The sequence below is a fragment of the Triticum aestivum genome, chromosome 7D (assembly GCF_018294505.1).
Source record: "Triticum aestivum cultivar Chinese Spring chromosome 7D, IWGSC CS RefSeq v2.1, whole genome shotgun sequence".
Classification (NCBI taxonomy): Eukaryota; Viridiplantae; Streptophyta; class Magnoliopsida; order Poales; family Poaceae; genus Triticum; species Triticum aestivum.
Window position 1 is genome coordinate 85,934,247 of NC_057814.1, and position 15,401 is coordinate 85,949,647.

At 44.7% G+C, this 15,401-nt stretch overlaps 1 protein-coding gene across 2 annotated transcripts; it reads right to left on the reverse strand.

Moving 5' to 3' along the window:
* Window positions 1–176: 176 nt before the first annotated feature.
* On the reverse strand, window positions 177–15,065 carry LOC123166016 (pullulanase 1, chloroplastic). Of its 2 annotated transcripts, XM_044583776.1 has the most exons (27): window positions 14,766–15,064; window positions 14,434–14,578; window positions 14,272–14,324; window positions 14,048–14,156; window positions 13,804–13,940; window positions 13,507–13,703; window positions 13,251–13,400; window positions 13,101–13,161; window positions 12,893–13,013; window positions 12,600–12,690; window positions 12,375–12,468; window positions 12,043–12,138; window positions 11,513–11,653; window positions 11,214–11,264; window positions 10,888–10,958; window positions 10,695–10,787; window positions 10,254–10,344; window positions 9,396–9,467; window positions 9,112–9,237; window positions 8,864–8,920; window positions 8,340–8,414; window positions 7,785–7,873; window positions 2,294–2,371; window positions 1,996–2,134; window positions 1,310–1,419; window positions 1,028–1,127; window positions 177–675 (listed from the first exon to the last, which is right to left on the reverse strand). In XM_044583776.1, exons 1-27 carry the CDS (start codon window positions 15,000–15,002, stop codon window positions 568–570), a joined length of 2,892 nt encoding a protein of 963 aa, XP_044439711.1. In that variant the 5' UTR covers window positions 15,003–15,064; the 3' UTR covers window positions 177–567. The 2 variants fall into 2 exon arrangements, with proteins under 2 accessions (XP_044439711.1, XP_044439710.1); XM_044583775.1 differs by having other exon boundaries at window positions 12,893–13,161; window positions 14,766–15,065.
* Window positions 15,066–15,401: the final 336 nt, after the last annotated feature.

Sequence of the window (15,401 nt, forward strand, 5' to 3'; positions counted from 1 at the left end):
GCCATTCCATCTCTAAATTCATGCATTGAACTATTATGTTTACTCTACATTCATGCATCAAACCACTGCCTGTTTGTTGGTCGTCGAGCCAAAGTTAATCGGTGTCCTCATTTGACAAATTCCTATCCTCGTTTTTTCCGTTATAGCTATGTAGCAACGCATGGGTACTATGCTAGTATCAGAGAAATTGTGCTTTATTTCTTTAATGAATAATAACAATATACAGAGTAAAAAGGCAGTACAGTACAAATCATTATGCTTCCTTATTTAACCGATGCATGTTATACAATACTTATAACACGATATACATGTTTTCCTTTTGATATATAAAATCAAAATGGATCAGAAAACAAAGCCATGACTTGGCAGCTTGGGCACTATACATACATATACATAAGCCAAGCTTCTTATTCTTGGGTTTGTTCCTTCAGCAGTGTAATCCGGCAGGCAGCAGCGCCTCTCCTCTCTTATTCTTCAGTTATTATTTACTTCAACACGAAAACAGAAAGATCTTCGGTTGCTTCGACAACTTGTAGAACAGAGCCTCGTGTTGAAACCAAGGAGGCATCAACACCGAGGTTCAACAAAGACTGACACGGTTCTTCTGGGCACAGTGAACCTGCCCGTCGCGGCCTCGTACACAGATTTCCCCACCAAAGCATCTGATGAATTCACCTGAAAAAGTCCAGAATAGCCATTGCATATTCAGAAAATTGCTCTCCCAGTTCCACAACTTTTTGGGTTGATGATTAATTGGGTTTTAGGATACTGAAACTCTGGACTATCAGGCTCAGACATGGTCAGCTGTTATAGGGTGTGCAATGTTTCACTCTAAGCATGAAACGCTAGCAAGCAAAACCACAACAAGAAAAGTGTGTCAACTTGCTTCTAAAAAGTTTGTCAGTTGTCAGTTTCCCCAATGTTAAAGTTCAACACTTGCAAAAAGAGAAAAATGTGAAAGGTCTAGCAACGATGTCAGGGTACAGAACCAACAAACCTAAAGTCGAAAACAGCTCAGAACAGTTACCTGCACAGGATGCAATTCAAGCCGCATTGAAGCGAGGGCTGGAATATCCATGGATACTTCGTGCGGACACACATTGAAGACAGTTACAACATAAGAGAAGCTGCACAGAGTGACAGTTAGTTAGTTAGCTACAGCACATAACATTGCGAGCTTCTCTTGCCCCACACTGAGCTACGGACGGACACTACTGCTCTTTTACCGAGTAATAATACAGAGTGGCATGTTTCTCAAGACTACACTATGTTCATCTTGCAAAACATAAATACATCAAGTGTGACTTACTTCGCATCTAACTGAGCCACCTCGGGCTTCTCATCTCGTGCATCTTCAATGCCCATGACAATAACACCTGGGACTGAGGAGGGCCCTGTGTTGTGAAAGCGAACCCTTTGCTGAAATACGACAGGAATACAGTCAGATCTACGGAACAGATCAATTCGATAGATATTACTCACTCCTCTTCCACAATATCTACCGTCTGAGCATTTCCACCCCTCCCCCAATGTGTGCGTGCACGATAGATATTGTGGAACTGAGGTAATACTGAATAAAAAGTCATAGCTTTCTTGCGCGAGTTGCTTGCAGCTACTAGATCATTTGTTGTAGTACAGGGTGGAGCTGTGTCCACATGTTCCAGCAGGATTATCTTTGTCTCTAGTTTCCAGGTGATCATTCATTTTCAACTGTGGGATCAATGTAAACATACATTTGTTTCACACTCTCAGTTATATAGCTCCCACAGCAAATTACATTCATGTCATATAATTTCACCATGATATCAATAAAAAAAATTACTTTTGTTTCACACTCTCAGTTAGATAGCTCCCACAGTAAATTACATTCATGTCATATAATTTCACCATGATATCAATAAAAAGAAAAAAGAAACTTTGTCTACACTAGCACTTCAGCGGTCTGAAAGGAAGTTCAAACTAATTTGCTGGCAAAGAAATGAAGAATACATGTACCTTAATGTCACTTGCTGTACTAAGACGAAAAAGCGGAGATGAGTATCTGATCTTCAAGATATCAACAAAACTGTCTAGGGAAGCAAGAATGTGTCCTTTTGCAGGTTTGAAAGATGGATTTTCCAATCTTGGTTTCATCCTGCAAAATAGTTTCCATTTGAAATTTTGAACTATCAAATGCATGTTTAGAACTTGAAAGGAAATGCTCATTTAAGTTCTTCACTTTATCAAAAGGACATGGCCAAATACATAATAAAACCATGATGGTAACAAAAGATGTAAAAGTTCAAAAACTTACAGGGGCCAATTATCTTCGTTCTTTTCACTTGGAGGAAGCCCAACACCCCAATTGTTTGTTTCATAGGTAAAATCAAGCCTTAGCAAAAAGAAAACAGAACATTACCGCGCAGTTAAAGATGCTACAGAACTACTATTTGTTAGGGAAATATGCAACTTGTATTCCCATGAGGCCATAGGCCGATATATATACATGTACAGGTGTGGAACATATGCAGGAAACCCCTTATACAACGGGATAAATACAAAGGGGTACATGACTTATATTATAACTCTAACACCCCCCCTCAAACTCATGGTGGATGAACAACACTGAGTTTGGAGAGATAAAAGCCATGTTGTGCTCTAGTCTGGGCCTTCGTCAGGAAATCTGGGCCTTCGTCAGGAAATCTGCCAACTGTAACTCGGAAGGCACATACTGAAGAGCAATAACCTGATCCTGCACAGCAGCGCGCACATAGAAAGCATCAACACCAATATGCTTGGTGAGCTCATGCTTCACAGGATCGCGCGCAATGCTAATAGCATCTGTACTGTCAGATAAGAGCAGAGTCGGTGTAGTGACAGAAACACCAAAATCCTGAAGTAACCACCGTAACCAAGTCACCTCTGCCGTCAAAAGAGCCATGGCTCGCAACTCAGCTTCAGCACTCGAATGGGAAACTGCAATCTGTTTCTTCGTCTTCCAGGCAATGAGAGAACCACCAAGAAAAACACAGTAAGCAGAAAGTGAACGGCGATCAGAAGGATCACTAGCCCACGTAGCATCCGAATAGGCCTGAAGCTGTAAAGAACTGGAGCTAGGAAAGAATAGACGGTGAGAGATCGTGCCCCGAAGATATCGGAGAACACGAAGGAGATGACTATAGTGAACCGATGTGGGAGCAGAGACAAACTGACTCAGAATATGAACCGGATAAGAGATGTCCGGACGAGTGACAGCTAGATAGACAAGACTGCCAACAAGATGACGATAACGCGTCGGGTCAGGAAGAGGATCACCATCAGTAGCACGGAGGTGAACATTGAGCTCCATAGGAGTCTCAACAATGCACTCGTCAGTAAGAGCAGCACGAGCAAGAAGATCCTGGATATACTTTTCCTGGGATATAAAAAAACCATCAGAGGTAGAAGAGACTTCAATCCCAAGAAAGTAGCGAAGAGGTCCAAGATCAGACATAAGAAACTGTTCATTAAGACGGGCCTTTACAAAGGCAATATACTCGGGGTCATCCCCAGTGATGACCATGTCATCAACATAAAGAAGAAGAAGAGTCCGACCACGAGGAGAAAGGTGAATAAACAAGGCTGGATCATGATTACTTGCTGAAAAACCAGCAGTAGTGACCACAGAGGCAAAGCGCTCAAACCAGGCGCGAGGGGCTTGCTTAAGGCCATAGAGAGAGCGACGAAGACGACAGACCATGCCATCAGGAACAGAATACCCAGGGGGTGGCTGCATGTACACCTCCTCACGCAGCTCACCATTAAGAAAGGCATTCTTAACATCAAGCTGAGATATAGACCAGTGGCGTGCAGATGCAACGGCAAGAAGTGTACGAATAGTGGTCATATGGGCCACAGGAGCAAAAGTCTCGTCATAATCACGACCATGCTCCTGCTGAAAACCACGAGCCACGAGACGAGCTTTGTGACGCTCAAGAGAACCATCGGAGCGAGTCTTAGCCTTGTAGACCCACTTACAAGTGATGGGACGGACTCCGGGAGGAAGAGAAACAAGATCCCAGGTGCCAGTGCGTTCAAGAGCAGCAATCTCCTCTGCCATCGCAAACTGCCATTCAGGATGAACAACAGCCTGACGGTAAGAAGTCGGCTCAAGAACAGCAGCACCAGCGGTGGGAAATCCAAAGCGATCAACAGGCGGACGAGGACGAGAACGCAAGCCATAAGTAGGCTGAGAGGAAGAAGACGACTCATCCAAGGAAGCATCCACAGGTCGTGAACGACGAGTGTAATGCTGAGGAAAAGATGGAACAATAGAAGGAGGAATCGCCAAGGTAGAATCGGGGGGTGGCGACGAAGAAGTCACCGGAGATGAAGGTGTAGAATCCGGGGACATGCTAGGTGAGGAGACCGGGGAAGATGGTGGCTGCAAATCGACGAGGGGAGGAGAAGCAGAGGGAGTGGAACGAATAGGCACAGGCGCGACGGGGGTGATAGGTGAGTCAGGAAAAGTGAGGAAAGAGATATCCTCCACTGAAAAAATCGAGGAAGATGGGCGTGGGTAGAAAGGACGAGACTCATCAAAAGTCACGTCTCGAGAGATACGCATCCGACGACCGATAGGATCCCAACAACGATAGCCTTTATGTTCATCACTGTAGCCTAAGAAAACACACTCAACAGACTGAGCAGTCAGTTTGGTGCGTTCGCGAGGGGCAAGAAGAACATAGCAAACACAACCAAACAAGCGAAGCATCGAATAATCGGGAGAACGATCAAAAAGACGCTCAAAAGGAACACCACCCTGCAAAGCAGCGGACGGCTGAAGGTTGATGAGATAGGCGGAAGTGGAGATAGCCTCGGCCCAAAAATGAGGCGGAAGAGAGGCGGCGATCATCATCGCACGAGCCGTCTCAAGAAGGTGACGATGCTTGCGCTCAGACACGCCATTCTGAGCATGAGCACCAGGACAAGAGAACTGGGCAAGAGTACCCTGCTCAGCAAGGACACCACGCAACATCTTAGAATATACTCGCCAGCGGAGTCAGCACGAAAAACACGAATGGGTGAAGAGAACTGAGTATGAACCATGGCAGCAAAACGCTTATAAATAGACAACACCTCACTACGAGAAGTCATGAAATAAAGCCATGTGTAACGAGAAAAATCATCGATGAAAATAATATAGTATTTATGACCACCTTTCGAAGCGAAAGGAGCCGGACCCCATACATCAGAATGGACTAAATCGAAAGGACGCTTAGACACTGACTCACTATGTGAATATGGTAACTGAATCTGCTTGCCAAGACGACAACCCTGACACTCTAAAGAGACATCTCCTGAGACAGACCCCAGAAGACCTCGACGAACTAAAGACGATAACCGAGAACCACACAGATGACCAAGTCGATGATGCCACTGCTTGAAGGAACCAGTAACAGAGGCGACAGCAGCGGAGGGACTGGCGATGGTGGTGGCAGCGGAAGGAACATGAAGCCAGTCCAACTCCCAAAGACCCTGAGAATCACGGCGGCGAGGGCCAGCCCCAACCAGAGTGTGCGTGCGACGATCCTGGACAGAACAAGAGTCAACATCAAGGATGACACGACAACCAGAATCAGTAAGTTGACCGGCAGAAAACAGATTCATGGTAAGTCGAGGAACATGAGCAACATCAGGAACAGAATAAGAAGGAGTGGAAAGATGGCCTCTACTAGCAACAGAAAGTGGAGTACCATCAGCAGTGAAGACATGAACAGGAGAATCCAGCGATCGAAGAGAGGACAAAGCGGAAGAATGAGAAGACATATGAAAAGAAGCTCCAGAGTCCAGAACCCATGGGGATGTACCTGACTGTGTAGAGGGCGGGTGCTCAGTGCGGGAAGCATCAGTCACAGAACCAGCAGTACCCGTCGAGGAAGAACCTGAAGCCGCGAGCAGACGCTTAAGTCTCAGAATATCCTGCTCAGTCAAAGCAATGGCTGAAGCTGGCGAGGGAGATGACGAAGTCCCTGAGGATGATCGCGCCTTGCGCAGGTGTTTCCGCTTGTGTAGCACTGGGACTCAATATGACCATCATTGTTGCAGTAGTCACAATGTGAACGGGGGCGACCTGAGCCTCCAGAAGGAGTGGGCAAGAGCGGCGGAGCACTCGAGCGAGAATGGGGCGGTGCAGCAGGTGGAGTGGAAGAAACCCGAGTAGCGAGCACAGAGGGAACCTCCAGCAAACCAGCACCACGTAGGCGAGTCTCCTCAACACGAATCTCTGAAAGCGCCTCCATGAGAGAAATACGGCCACGAGCAAGCAACTGAGCACGCCGGGGCTCAAACTCCTTACGGAGCCGAGACAGGAACTCGTAGACGCGATGAAATTCCAAATCGGCCTGGACAGCCTGGCAGCAGGGGCAAGTACGACAACCAGCACTGCGGAGAGAATCAAGCTGGCGCCAGATGGCAGAACTCTGTGCATAAAAGTCATCAACAGTAGAGTCACCCTACTGAAGAGCATGCTCCTGACGAACCACAGAAAGGTATAAGGCATCACCAGAGGGCTCATAGCGCTGACGAAGACAGGTCCACATCTGGAAGACAGTAGGAAGACCCAGAAACTCAGAAGCAAACTGAGGCAGAACACTAGCAGTGAGAACAGCTGCAACACGAGCATCATCATCAAGCCACTGGGTGTAAACAGACAAAGCACCATGATACGTCTGAAGAGCCTCCTCATAAGCCAAAGCCCTCTCATCATAGGCATGATCAGCAGCCTCATCAGCAATCTTAGCCGCATCCTTGGCGGCCTGATTAGCATCCGTAGGAAGAACCAGGGGAGTCGGCGGAGTAGGGGCCACCGGAGGAACCGGACGTGGCGGACAGCAGACCTCGCCAGAAAGAACGCCCCAGAGACGGATGCCACGCATGTGAATGCGCATGAAGCCAGCGAACTCGGTGTAGTTAGTACCATCGAAGATCACCGGACAGCGAGGGACAGCAACATAGCCCGATGCAGCAGACATTTTTTTTTTAGCAAAGATCCGAAATCAACAGAGGCCGGACGAGGACGGCGGCTGGGAGCAGGATCCGGCACGGGAAACCGGCGAGACCCAGCGAGAAGGGCAGCTGGGGGCGGGATCTGGTGCGGCAACCTCAGACGGCAGCAACCTGGTCACGATCGGGAGGAGGCGGACAGCAGCCCAGCTTGGCAATCCACTCGGCGGCCGATCGGGAGGAGAGGCAGGAGGCGGAGTCGATCGGGAGGAGAGGCGAGCAGCAGCCCAGCCCGGCGATCCAATCCACTCGGCGGCCGATCGGGAGGAGAGGCAGGAGGCGGACAGCAGCTTGGCGATCCACACGGCAGCCTAGCGGGAGGAGAGGCAGCAGCCCAGTCGATCGGGAGGAGAGGCAGCGACGACGGGAACACAGAGCGGCGGCCACAGAGGACAATGGCGTCGCGGGGCGGATCAATCAGCACGAGTTGCAGCGTGCAAAAAAATTGACCTAGCTCTAATACCATGTTAGGGAAATATGCAACTTGTATTCCCATGAGGCCATAGGCCGATATATATACATGTACAGGTGTGGAACATATGCAGGAAACCCCTTATACAACGGGATAAATACAAAGGGGTACATGACTTATATTATAACTCTAACACTATTGTCCTCTACTTCATATATGGTAAAGAAGGCGGCAAGAATAATTATTTTTCAAGAACATTTTAATTAGTTTTCTCTCTATAAAAATTCAATCATTTTAGTTCATGGGAAGAACTGCTGTTTTCAGTAAGGTAGAAAGGGCAGCTTATTACTTGTTAAACCAATCACCAGAGTTGTATGAATCTCGATCAATGGACTTAGATCTTAGTATCTCGTCACCAGCATGGAAAAAGGGTATTCCCTGAAAGCACAAGCTGAAAAAATTGAGGACTCTACTCCAAAAGTTCAAGTTATAGAACATGTATGAAAGTACAGAATACTTTTTCTTTAAAATAGACACTACCATATTCTTCCATATGGGAAAAATGACTTGGTCAGAAGAAAGGAGAAGATGACAAAAGCAGAAAAATACAAAATCACGTGAAATCATGGTGTCATTTGTCGGTTGGATTATCACAATGCAGATTACTTGTAAACATCCTAGCAAAAGAGTCCAAGTGCTGAATTTATTAATTATGCTAAGAAAACAAATGAAACTAAGATTAGACAACCTGATCATTAGTAAGTTCACACATGAGACAAGTTCAAGATTGAGCTTACTGAGCTACTAGATCGGTCTTGCCATATTACTCATTTTACTTTAATTTAGCAACTTATTTCTGGGGAGTTTATAAGTTCTATGATCCATATACCGTTTACATACAAACCTGGGATAATGCCATCATGCTGGAGGCCAAATGATTTATCCTGCATCTCTCATCAACTGAAAGGTTCATTGGGGTCTGCAGAAACAAACAAAAGAAACAATTCGAGAATTTAAGATTGTGAGAGAGAGGTTTTGAAAATGAAATTTTGAGTTCATCTTGCGAAAGAAGAATCAATGAGCAACTTCCTTTCTTCTGAAAAGTATATCAACGCATGAAATTTTGAGTTCATCTTACTACATTGTTGCTTTATATATGTAAAGTTTAATTTCCAAAGAATTAACTAATTTTAGCAACCAGTATTAGCGATAGAAAACATCATTGCATTATATATATATATATATATATATATATAAATGTAAAGATATTCATGCTAATCTGTCTTGTTTCCTGATTTGCAAAACATAAAAAGGAAAATTATGATCACTAGACAGTAATAATTGATGGAAGAAGTATAATACAAGTTAGTTACTCCCTCCGTTCCATAAAAAGTAAGGGAGTATTTATATACAGGATACAAGCCATACCTTTACACTGATAACATCAAACAGAGTCTCATTGTCATGAGCAGAAACATAGTTTATCTGAAATGGACAAAACAGTAAGGTATGTGAGTAAATAATGACTGGTAGCAGTGTTTAAAGAGGAAAATTCAAACACGTACAGAACCAATAGCCATACTGTTTCTATTGAGTAAATTATGCTATTCCTGTGAGCAAATGAAAGTGTTACAAGTACAATTAATTTTTGGAAGTTCAAAGACCAATAGCCATACTATTTCTATCGGGGACGAAGTATAGCCGACTGGTAATCCATCGAAAGTGTGAATTTCTGATCCCTCCTTAGCTTCTCCAGTATGAGTTATTAGTACATAATCCCTCAGATTACCAGCTAGTCCAATCTGAAAGAAAAGGAAAAGAAAATTATTGAATCTTGCCTGGCAAACTTATTAAGCAGAACACTAATAACATTCAATTTTGCATTAAATTGATAGGTAAAAAGCAAATTAATATTCAACCAGTGGGAAAATTTATAGGAACATGAATACTGATAGCCTACCTGTATTTGGTCAGCGTAAGTAGCGAGCGAGCGCCTGGTATCTGCTTCATTGCCCTGATAAAACCCATTCGGCTGCACGAAAGGGCAAATACCAAATAATTAACACTATGTAATTCTGGGAGCTTATCTAGAAATATTTTAAACACAATGTAGTAAAGTGCATCTCTGCATCACAGCTCCAGTTCAGACTTTGAGACCTCGAAGTCCCAGCTAGGGCACACCAAATAGTAGCTAACTAGTTCAATAAACGTCCAAAATACTCCATAACTGAGGATGCATGCCCAGCCCTAGCAGAGACCATAACAAAACATGTGGCTGAAAAATGAAAGGCCCAGAGTTGCCAGCTTGCTCGCCACTATCCAGGTTGAGGCCAGACAGTGGGCATTAGCAGGGGTGGTTGGGCTGGCGGTGCTCCTCCTGCAGTGCCTAGTACTTAGGGTGTTGTGTTGACTTATGGAGTGTTGCCCTCTTGGGCTTGTACACAACTTTTTCTTCTATCGGGCATCTAGAAGCAAGGCTTTTGCATTTTTTCGCAAAAAAATAGACGACACTTGAGTACATGGCCTCTGAGGTACAGGTCCTGAGGTCTAATGGTGCACAACACGAATTAATAGAAAGTTAGGAACCTTAATGTAGCTACAGTCAGGGACTTGTTTACAGAAAAAGGAACCTCTATGAGTTTGAGAAAATGGCTTAACCCAAGAGAATTACCCAAATTTAGGAAAACTGTATTAAGAGAGGAAAATAGGTAACTGCTGCATTCTTATGAATTATGAAAGCAAGAAACTGGTTACTGAAATGTCATATCATAACTTTCATTTCCAGGAAGGGCACCAGCATAAAGGATACAAATATTACCTCTAAGAACAGACCAGTATTAAAGCCTTGCTGTAGTGGGTTACCAAATGGATTACCCCCATTAACAGCATCCCGGATTCTATCATTGAAGCTGCAACGTATGACAGTATGGATTTTACTATGTTGCATAGAAAAAATAATTGATGTAGAATAAACACCAAAATAAATTACCCATACTGGCTATTTACTAGAATAAAACTGTGCTCCGGTATTTTGTGTCATAGCTTCAAAATTCTGACAATACAGGAGACTGCTAAGACATAAATTTGACTCTTATTTTATCGTTCAATGTAAAATCTAGTTATAGTTTGGAGGTATGTTCCAAAATTGACCAATTGGTTAATTTAAATGTAAATACGATAAGCAACAAGTTGCTGATGAGCACCGAAAGGTACTCACTTCTGATGGGAGATAGTCAGTTGATAATAAATTAAGACTTACCTACCAATCCCCGTTCCACTCATATTAAGCTGGGATCCATTTATTCCACGTTGATTGCGTGCAACTTCAGCGAAGTCCCATCCTTCACCATACCTGTGGCAATGTAATTGTCCTTACTAGCCCGATACAAGGAGAATGTGTGCTGCTACCATAGAAACTGGTTGCTATGATACTGAGCAATCTCATTCCTTACAAGTATATTTTTGAACCATCAACTCCATGTGCATCCCTTGTAAGGCTTTGGAGAGCAGATTTTGCTCTCATCTGTGTTTATTAAACAAAAAGGTCATCCAGCAGGCAGTGCGATGCTCTTAACAAAAATGAAAAATAAATAGGGAGCCAGATGCGTGCAATCATTGTGATCATATGGGCCACGTAGTCACAACAAGGAAATTGCTATGTTCTTTCTAGTGGAAGTGATGATGAGCAATACTTTACTAAATCATGGGGGTCAAAAAATTGTATTTAAGCAGAAAATCAACATGATATTTAATTCATCGAGGATATGAGCTTACTTACCATGGTGTGTTTCATGATATGGCCCATAAGATCAAATCTGAACCCATCAATCTAAGGCAACAATTATATGGTGATTAGTAAGCATTATGAGAACGAACATCATGTAAACAACATGAAACTGTCCAGACAATATGAAAGGGAAGAAGTAAATTCTGTCATGAATGCATGCATTTTCCTGTGCATAACGTGGCTGATGGCACTAAGCCACCAAGTCTGATGATCTCACTTAGAACCAGTAAGTCTGAAATGAATGGTATTACCGTAACATAAGTAGAATACTGTTACCACAGCCAACTCACTTTGTAGTTTACTGCCCAGTTCAAAAGGTCATCCACGATTAACCTATCAACCATGAAATGCTCACTTGCTGTATTGTTCATAGCTGCACTGTTCTCAATCTGGCCATTAGTATCTCTTCTAACATAGTACCCAGGAACGATCTGTAAATATCCCATACAAAGAAAAAGAAAGAATAGACATAAGAAAGGTCAAAACATGTCAAAGCAGATCAATTGACATGTATTTTGTTAGATCTACAAGCACATTTCTGGAACAATGAACACAGGAGGGTAAGCATTTTATTACTTGCCATTTCTTTGGAACAAGAATTTTATATATTTCTATCACTTCGTACACAATGTAGCATGACTGGTGGTACTTAAATATGTGATAAAAATGCTCTTGGGTGGACCAGTTCGAATGGAATAATAGTTTAAGTTGACTTCTAACATGACCAAGAAATGTTGTAAACTTTATTGGAAGAAAACCAATGGATGTAATTTAAGCTGCAATAATTATGAATAAAAATATTATTTTCAAAGGTAACAACCTTGTCAAGCACTGAGCTGATACCGCAGGGGCCACTTGAGTCTAGATGATTGTATACAACATCCATGACAACACGAAGGCCTATGCGATTGAGGGCCTGCAGTATAAAATTTATCAGAGAAGTAACGTGTATCCTGCATCGAGCTAACCACATTTACCACCTTCAATTACTACAAAAGGCTGAGCGCTCCAAGTTAGCACGTATTCGAGTTGGTGGTCTTATATAGAATACATGAATTTTCTGGGAAGTAGTCCAAATGCACCGTAGTTCCTTTTGGAATCCTATCTTACAAGCAGGGTCACATATTCACAGGGTTAAAAAGGAAAACACACCTGAACCATCTGACGGTATTCAATAATGCGACTCGGGCCATCAGGGTCACTTGCATAGCTTCCTTTTGGAACCCCCCAGAGTACAGGGTTATACCTTTAGCATGCATATGACCATATGTAAGAATATTTTACCAGCAAGAACATAACTAACTTTCCTATATTAACACCATCACGATACATTAGTATCTGGAATGTTTGAGAGAAAAAGAAGTGCGAAATGAATACCCCCAATTATAAGGGTCCTCTTCCTGAATAGCTACTACTGCTGCTTGTTGCATATCTGATCCTGGAGGGAATGTTGCCAGTTCACACTCATCTGCCAGAGTAAATGAAGTTCCATATAACCAAATAAGTCATTCTGAAGTAAATAAGACGAAAATGAAGAAGTGCAGTTTAAACCATTAAGTACTTATAAATAGTCGTCACTCATTGCTATCCAACAAAAAAATGATAGATATCTAGTAAAAGCTCAACAGTGCCTTGTTGTCTGGTGAAATATAGAGAAAGTATTTCCTTACCGACAAATTTCCAGTTGCTCTTAATGTCGTCAACGCCAGCAAAATGAAAGCTTGGCAACAAATGCACATGCGTCAAACCAGCATCAGACAATTTCCGTAGGTGCTGCATTCCTGCCGAGGCCTGTACCACAGGTTCCAAAATGCAATCAGCTTGGGACACTGATGAAAAGAGGCAATGCAATACATCTAGTAAATCAACTCTGAGGACCTGATATGCAAATGCACGAAATCCTCCACGAGAGTCACTGTCCACTGTGCCATCATGGGCGCTGTAATTGAAAAGCACAGGAAACAGACAGGTAAGTTCTAAAGATGAATCACCAGATTTGTAGTTGTGTAAATAAGCAGCTAAATTTACCTAAAATCACGAATGTGCAATTCGTAGATGGTTATGTCAGAGAAGGAATCAAGTTTTGGCTTCTCATCGGCCAATTCATCCCAGGAAGCTGGCTTCAGTGTTTCATTGTTAATGTCAACCAACCAGGTCCGCGCGCCATTTGCGGAAAGGCTGATCAAATAAGCAACACGTTAATTTCTTCCTCTCCCTGAACTTTTTTTCATAAAAAAAAAGGTTTCCCCCTGAACACATAACTGAACTGCGCATAGCCACATACCCTCTAGCATACGGGTCACCAGCTAAACATTTCAGAACTTGCGCCTTGGTTGGATGATACACGTCGACTTCATACAAATAATACCGGTTTTCCCACTCTCTTGGTCCAGTAACACTCCAAACTCCATTTGACTCATCGAGCTGAACCGTCTCCAGCACAGGGCCCGCTGGACCATCAAAGAAGCACACACTCACACCCTGCAAGATATATTGGGGACATTTTACATATAAGTGGGAACAGTACAGAACTGGAGCCGACACTTGAGATGGTAAAACGCGTCCTCTTTAGCAGCCAAACCTGTGCTGTAGGAGCCCAAAGGTGGAGGCTCACGGATTCCTCGCTGAAAACCGCACCGAGCGGTCCTGTGTACGCGAACATGTCATCCAGTACGCCGGGTAACTGCAGTCCTGTAACATCTACGTGTTTCCCGTCAGCTGCACACAAGAAGTATGTCAGGATCTTGCTCTGTTTCTTAACTTCTCTGGAGAATTTGACACTCATCTCTGAATCTGCAAGTAAGGGTGCAAAGAGTAAGAATTACCACCAAAAGAAGCCACGACCAGTTGGCATTTCACGAGGCTGGCGACGTCGACAGAGCTCGGGACACTGAACGCTCTGTAACTGCTGATGAAGGGGAACTTCTGGGTCACCTGAAACATGTCGCAAATAGCACTCTAGGTTCAACAAACTGAACTTTATCAGTGGACACTGATGAAGCACAATCAAGAGATGATCACAGCGAAGGGAACCCATAGCACGTCTTACGGTTTCCGGGAGCCCGGTGCTCTCCGGTTGCAGCTCAACCTTGGAGTCGTAGCCTGCCACATCATCACACCAGCGACGGGTGTCAGTCACAACCATCAGGTTCAGGGCAGCCTGAGAGCCGGCATCTGACACGAGCTTAATTGGCCTGCCTAAAGAACGTACCTTGGATGCCGCCATTCGACGGCGAGAGGCCCATCTCGGCGGCTCTGCTGGCGTACAGGCAGACGGACGCCGCTTCCTGCTCGCCGACGTTCCAAGCGATGAGGTCGCTCGTCACCCAGTACGCCCTGGCGTCCGGCATGAACGCCTGCGCGGTACAGCCCAACATCAGGACATCATCATTTTGTCAGAGCAGCAGCGGGCCAAGGCCGACCGTGTGGTGTGGCTGCCATGCGGGGGCGGCCATGTGATTCGGCGGGAATGGATGGGGGCGAAAGCGGGGGGCGGTTCGGAATGGAAAGAGAGAGGCGGGGAGGGGGGAGGAGGATGGGCACCTGGGTGGACTCGGCCTCGGCCTCGGCGGCGGAGACGGAGACGGAGGCGCCGGTGTCGCCGGCCGCCATGGGCGTCCTCCGGGCCCGGAGCGCGGTGGTGCGGGCGGAATGCAGCGGCGGTGGCCGGGCCCTCGCAGGTATCCGCTGCGGCGAGGAGGCGGGGGAGCGCCGGGGATTGGGTAGGGCGGAGGCGGGACTGAGGTGACGGAGCAGCATCGTTCGCATCGGCATTGGCATTTTGTATGCAAGGAAGGAAGGAAGGAAGGAGGAAGAGAGAGATTTTTTTTTCCCTTTGTGCTTTTTGCGGCCAACAAATTCTGTTCAGTCCATGATGCGGCAGAAAACCGTATTAGCTTTTCTGTTTTCTTTTCTTATTTTTCCAACTCAACAAAGCACTTTTTTCCCGTTATATCTCGCAAGAAAAGGTTTCATTTCTTTCTTTTTATACTTTTTGACAAAACTTGCAATGTCGTTCTAAGAGTTGCGTAAAGAAAGGGGTGGCCAACAACAAGCTGGCTCACATGTCAGTCACCCATGGTCGTTAGACATCACATGCTATGATGCTAGCTACGAGCTTCTGACCTTCTGATAGGCGCCGATGCTAGCATGTTCATCCTTTAATGGAACACATCACAA

Excerpts from the sequence above, each read along its gene's own strand:
- LOC123166016 (XM_044583775.1), bottom strand. The coding sequence starts at position 15,002 with ATGCCAATGCCGATGCGAACGATGCTGCTCCGTCACCTCAGTCCCGCC. Across the intron at positions 12,139-12,374 it reads AATACCGTCAGATGGTTCAG|GCCCTCAATCGCATAGGCCT; the intron begins GTGTGTTTTCCT and ends TTTATACTGCAG. Across the intron at positions 7,874-8,339 it reads GCATGATGGCATTATCCCAG|GGAATACCCTTTTTCCATGC; the intron begins GTTTGTATGTAA and ends TTGTGCTTTCAG.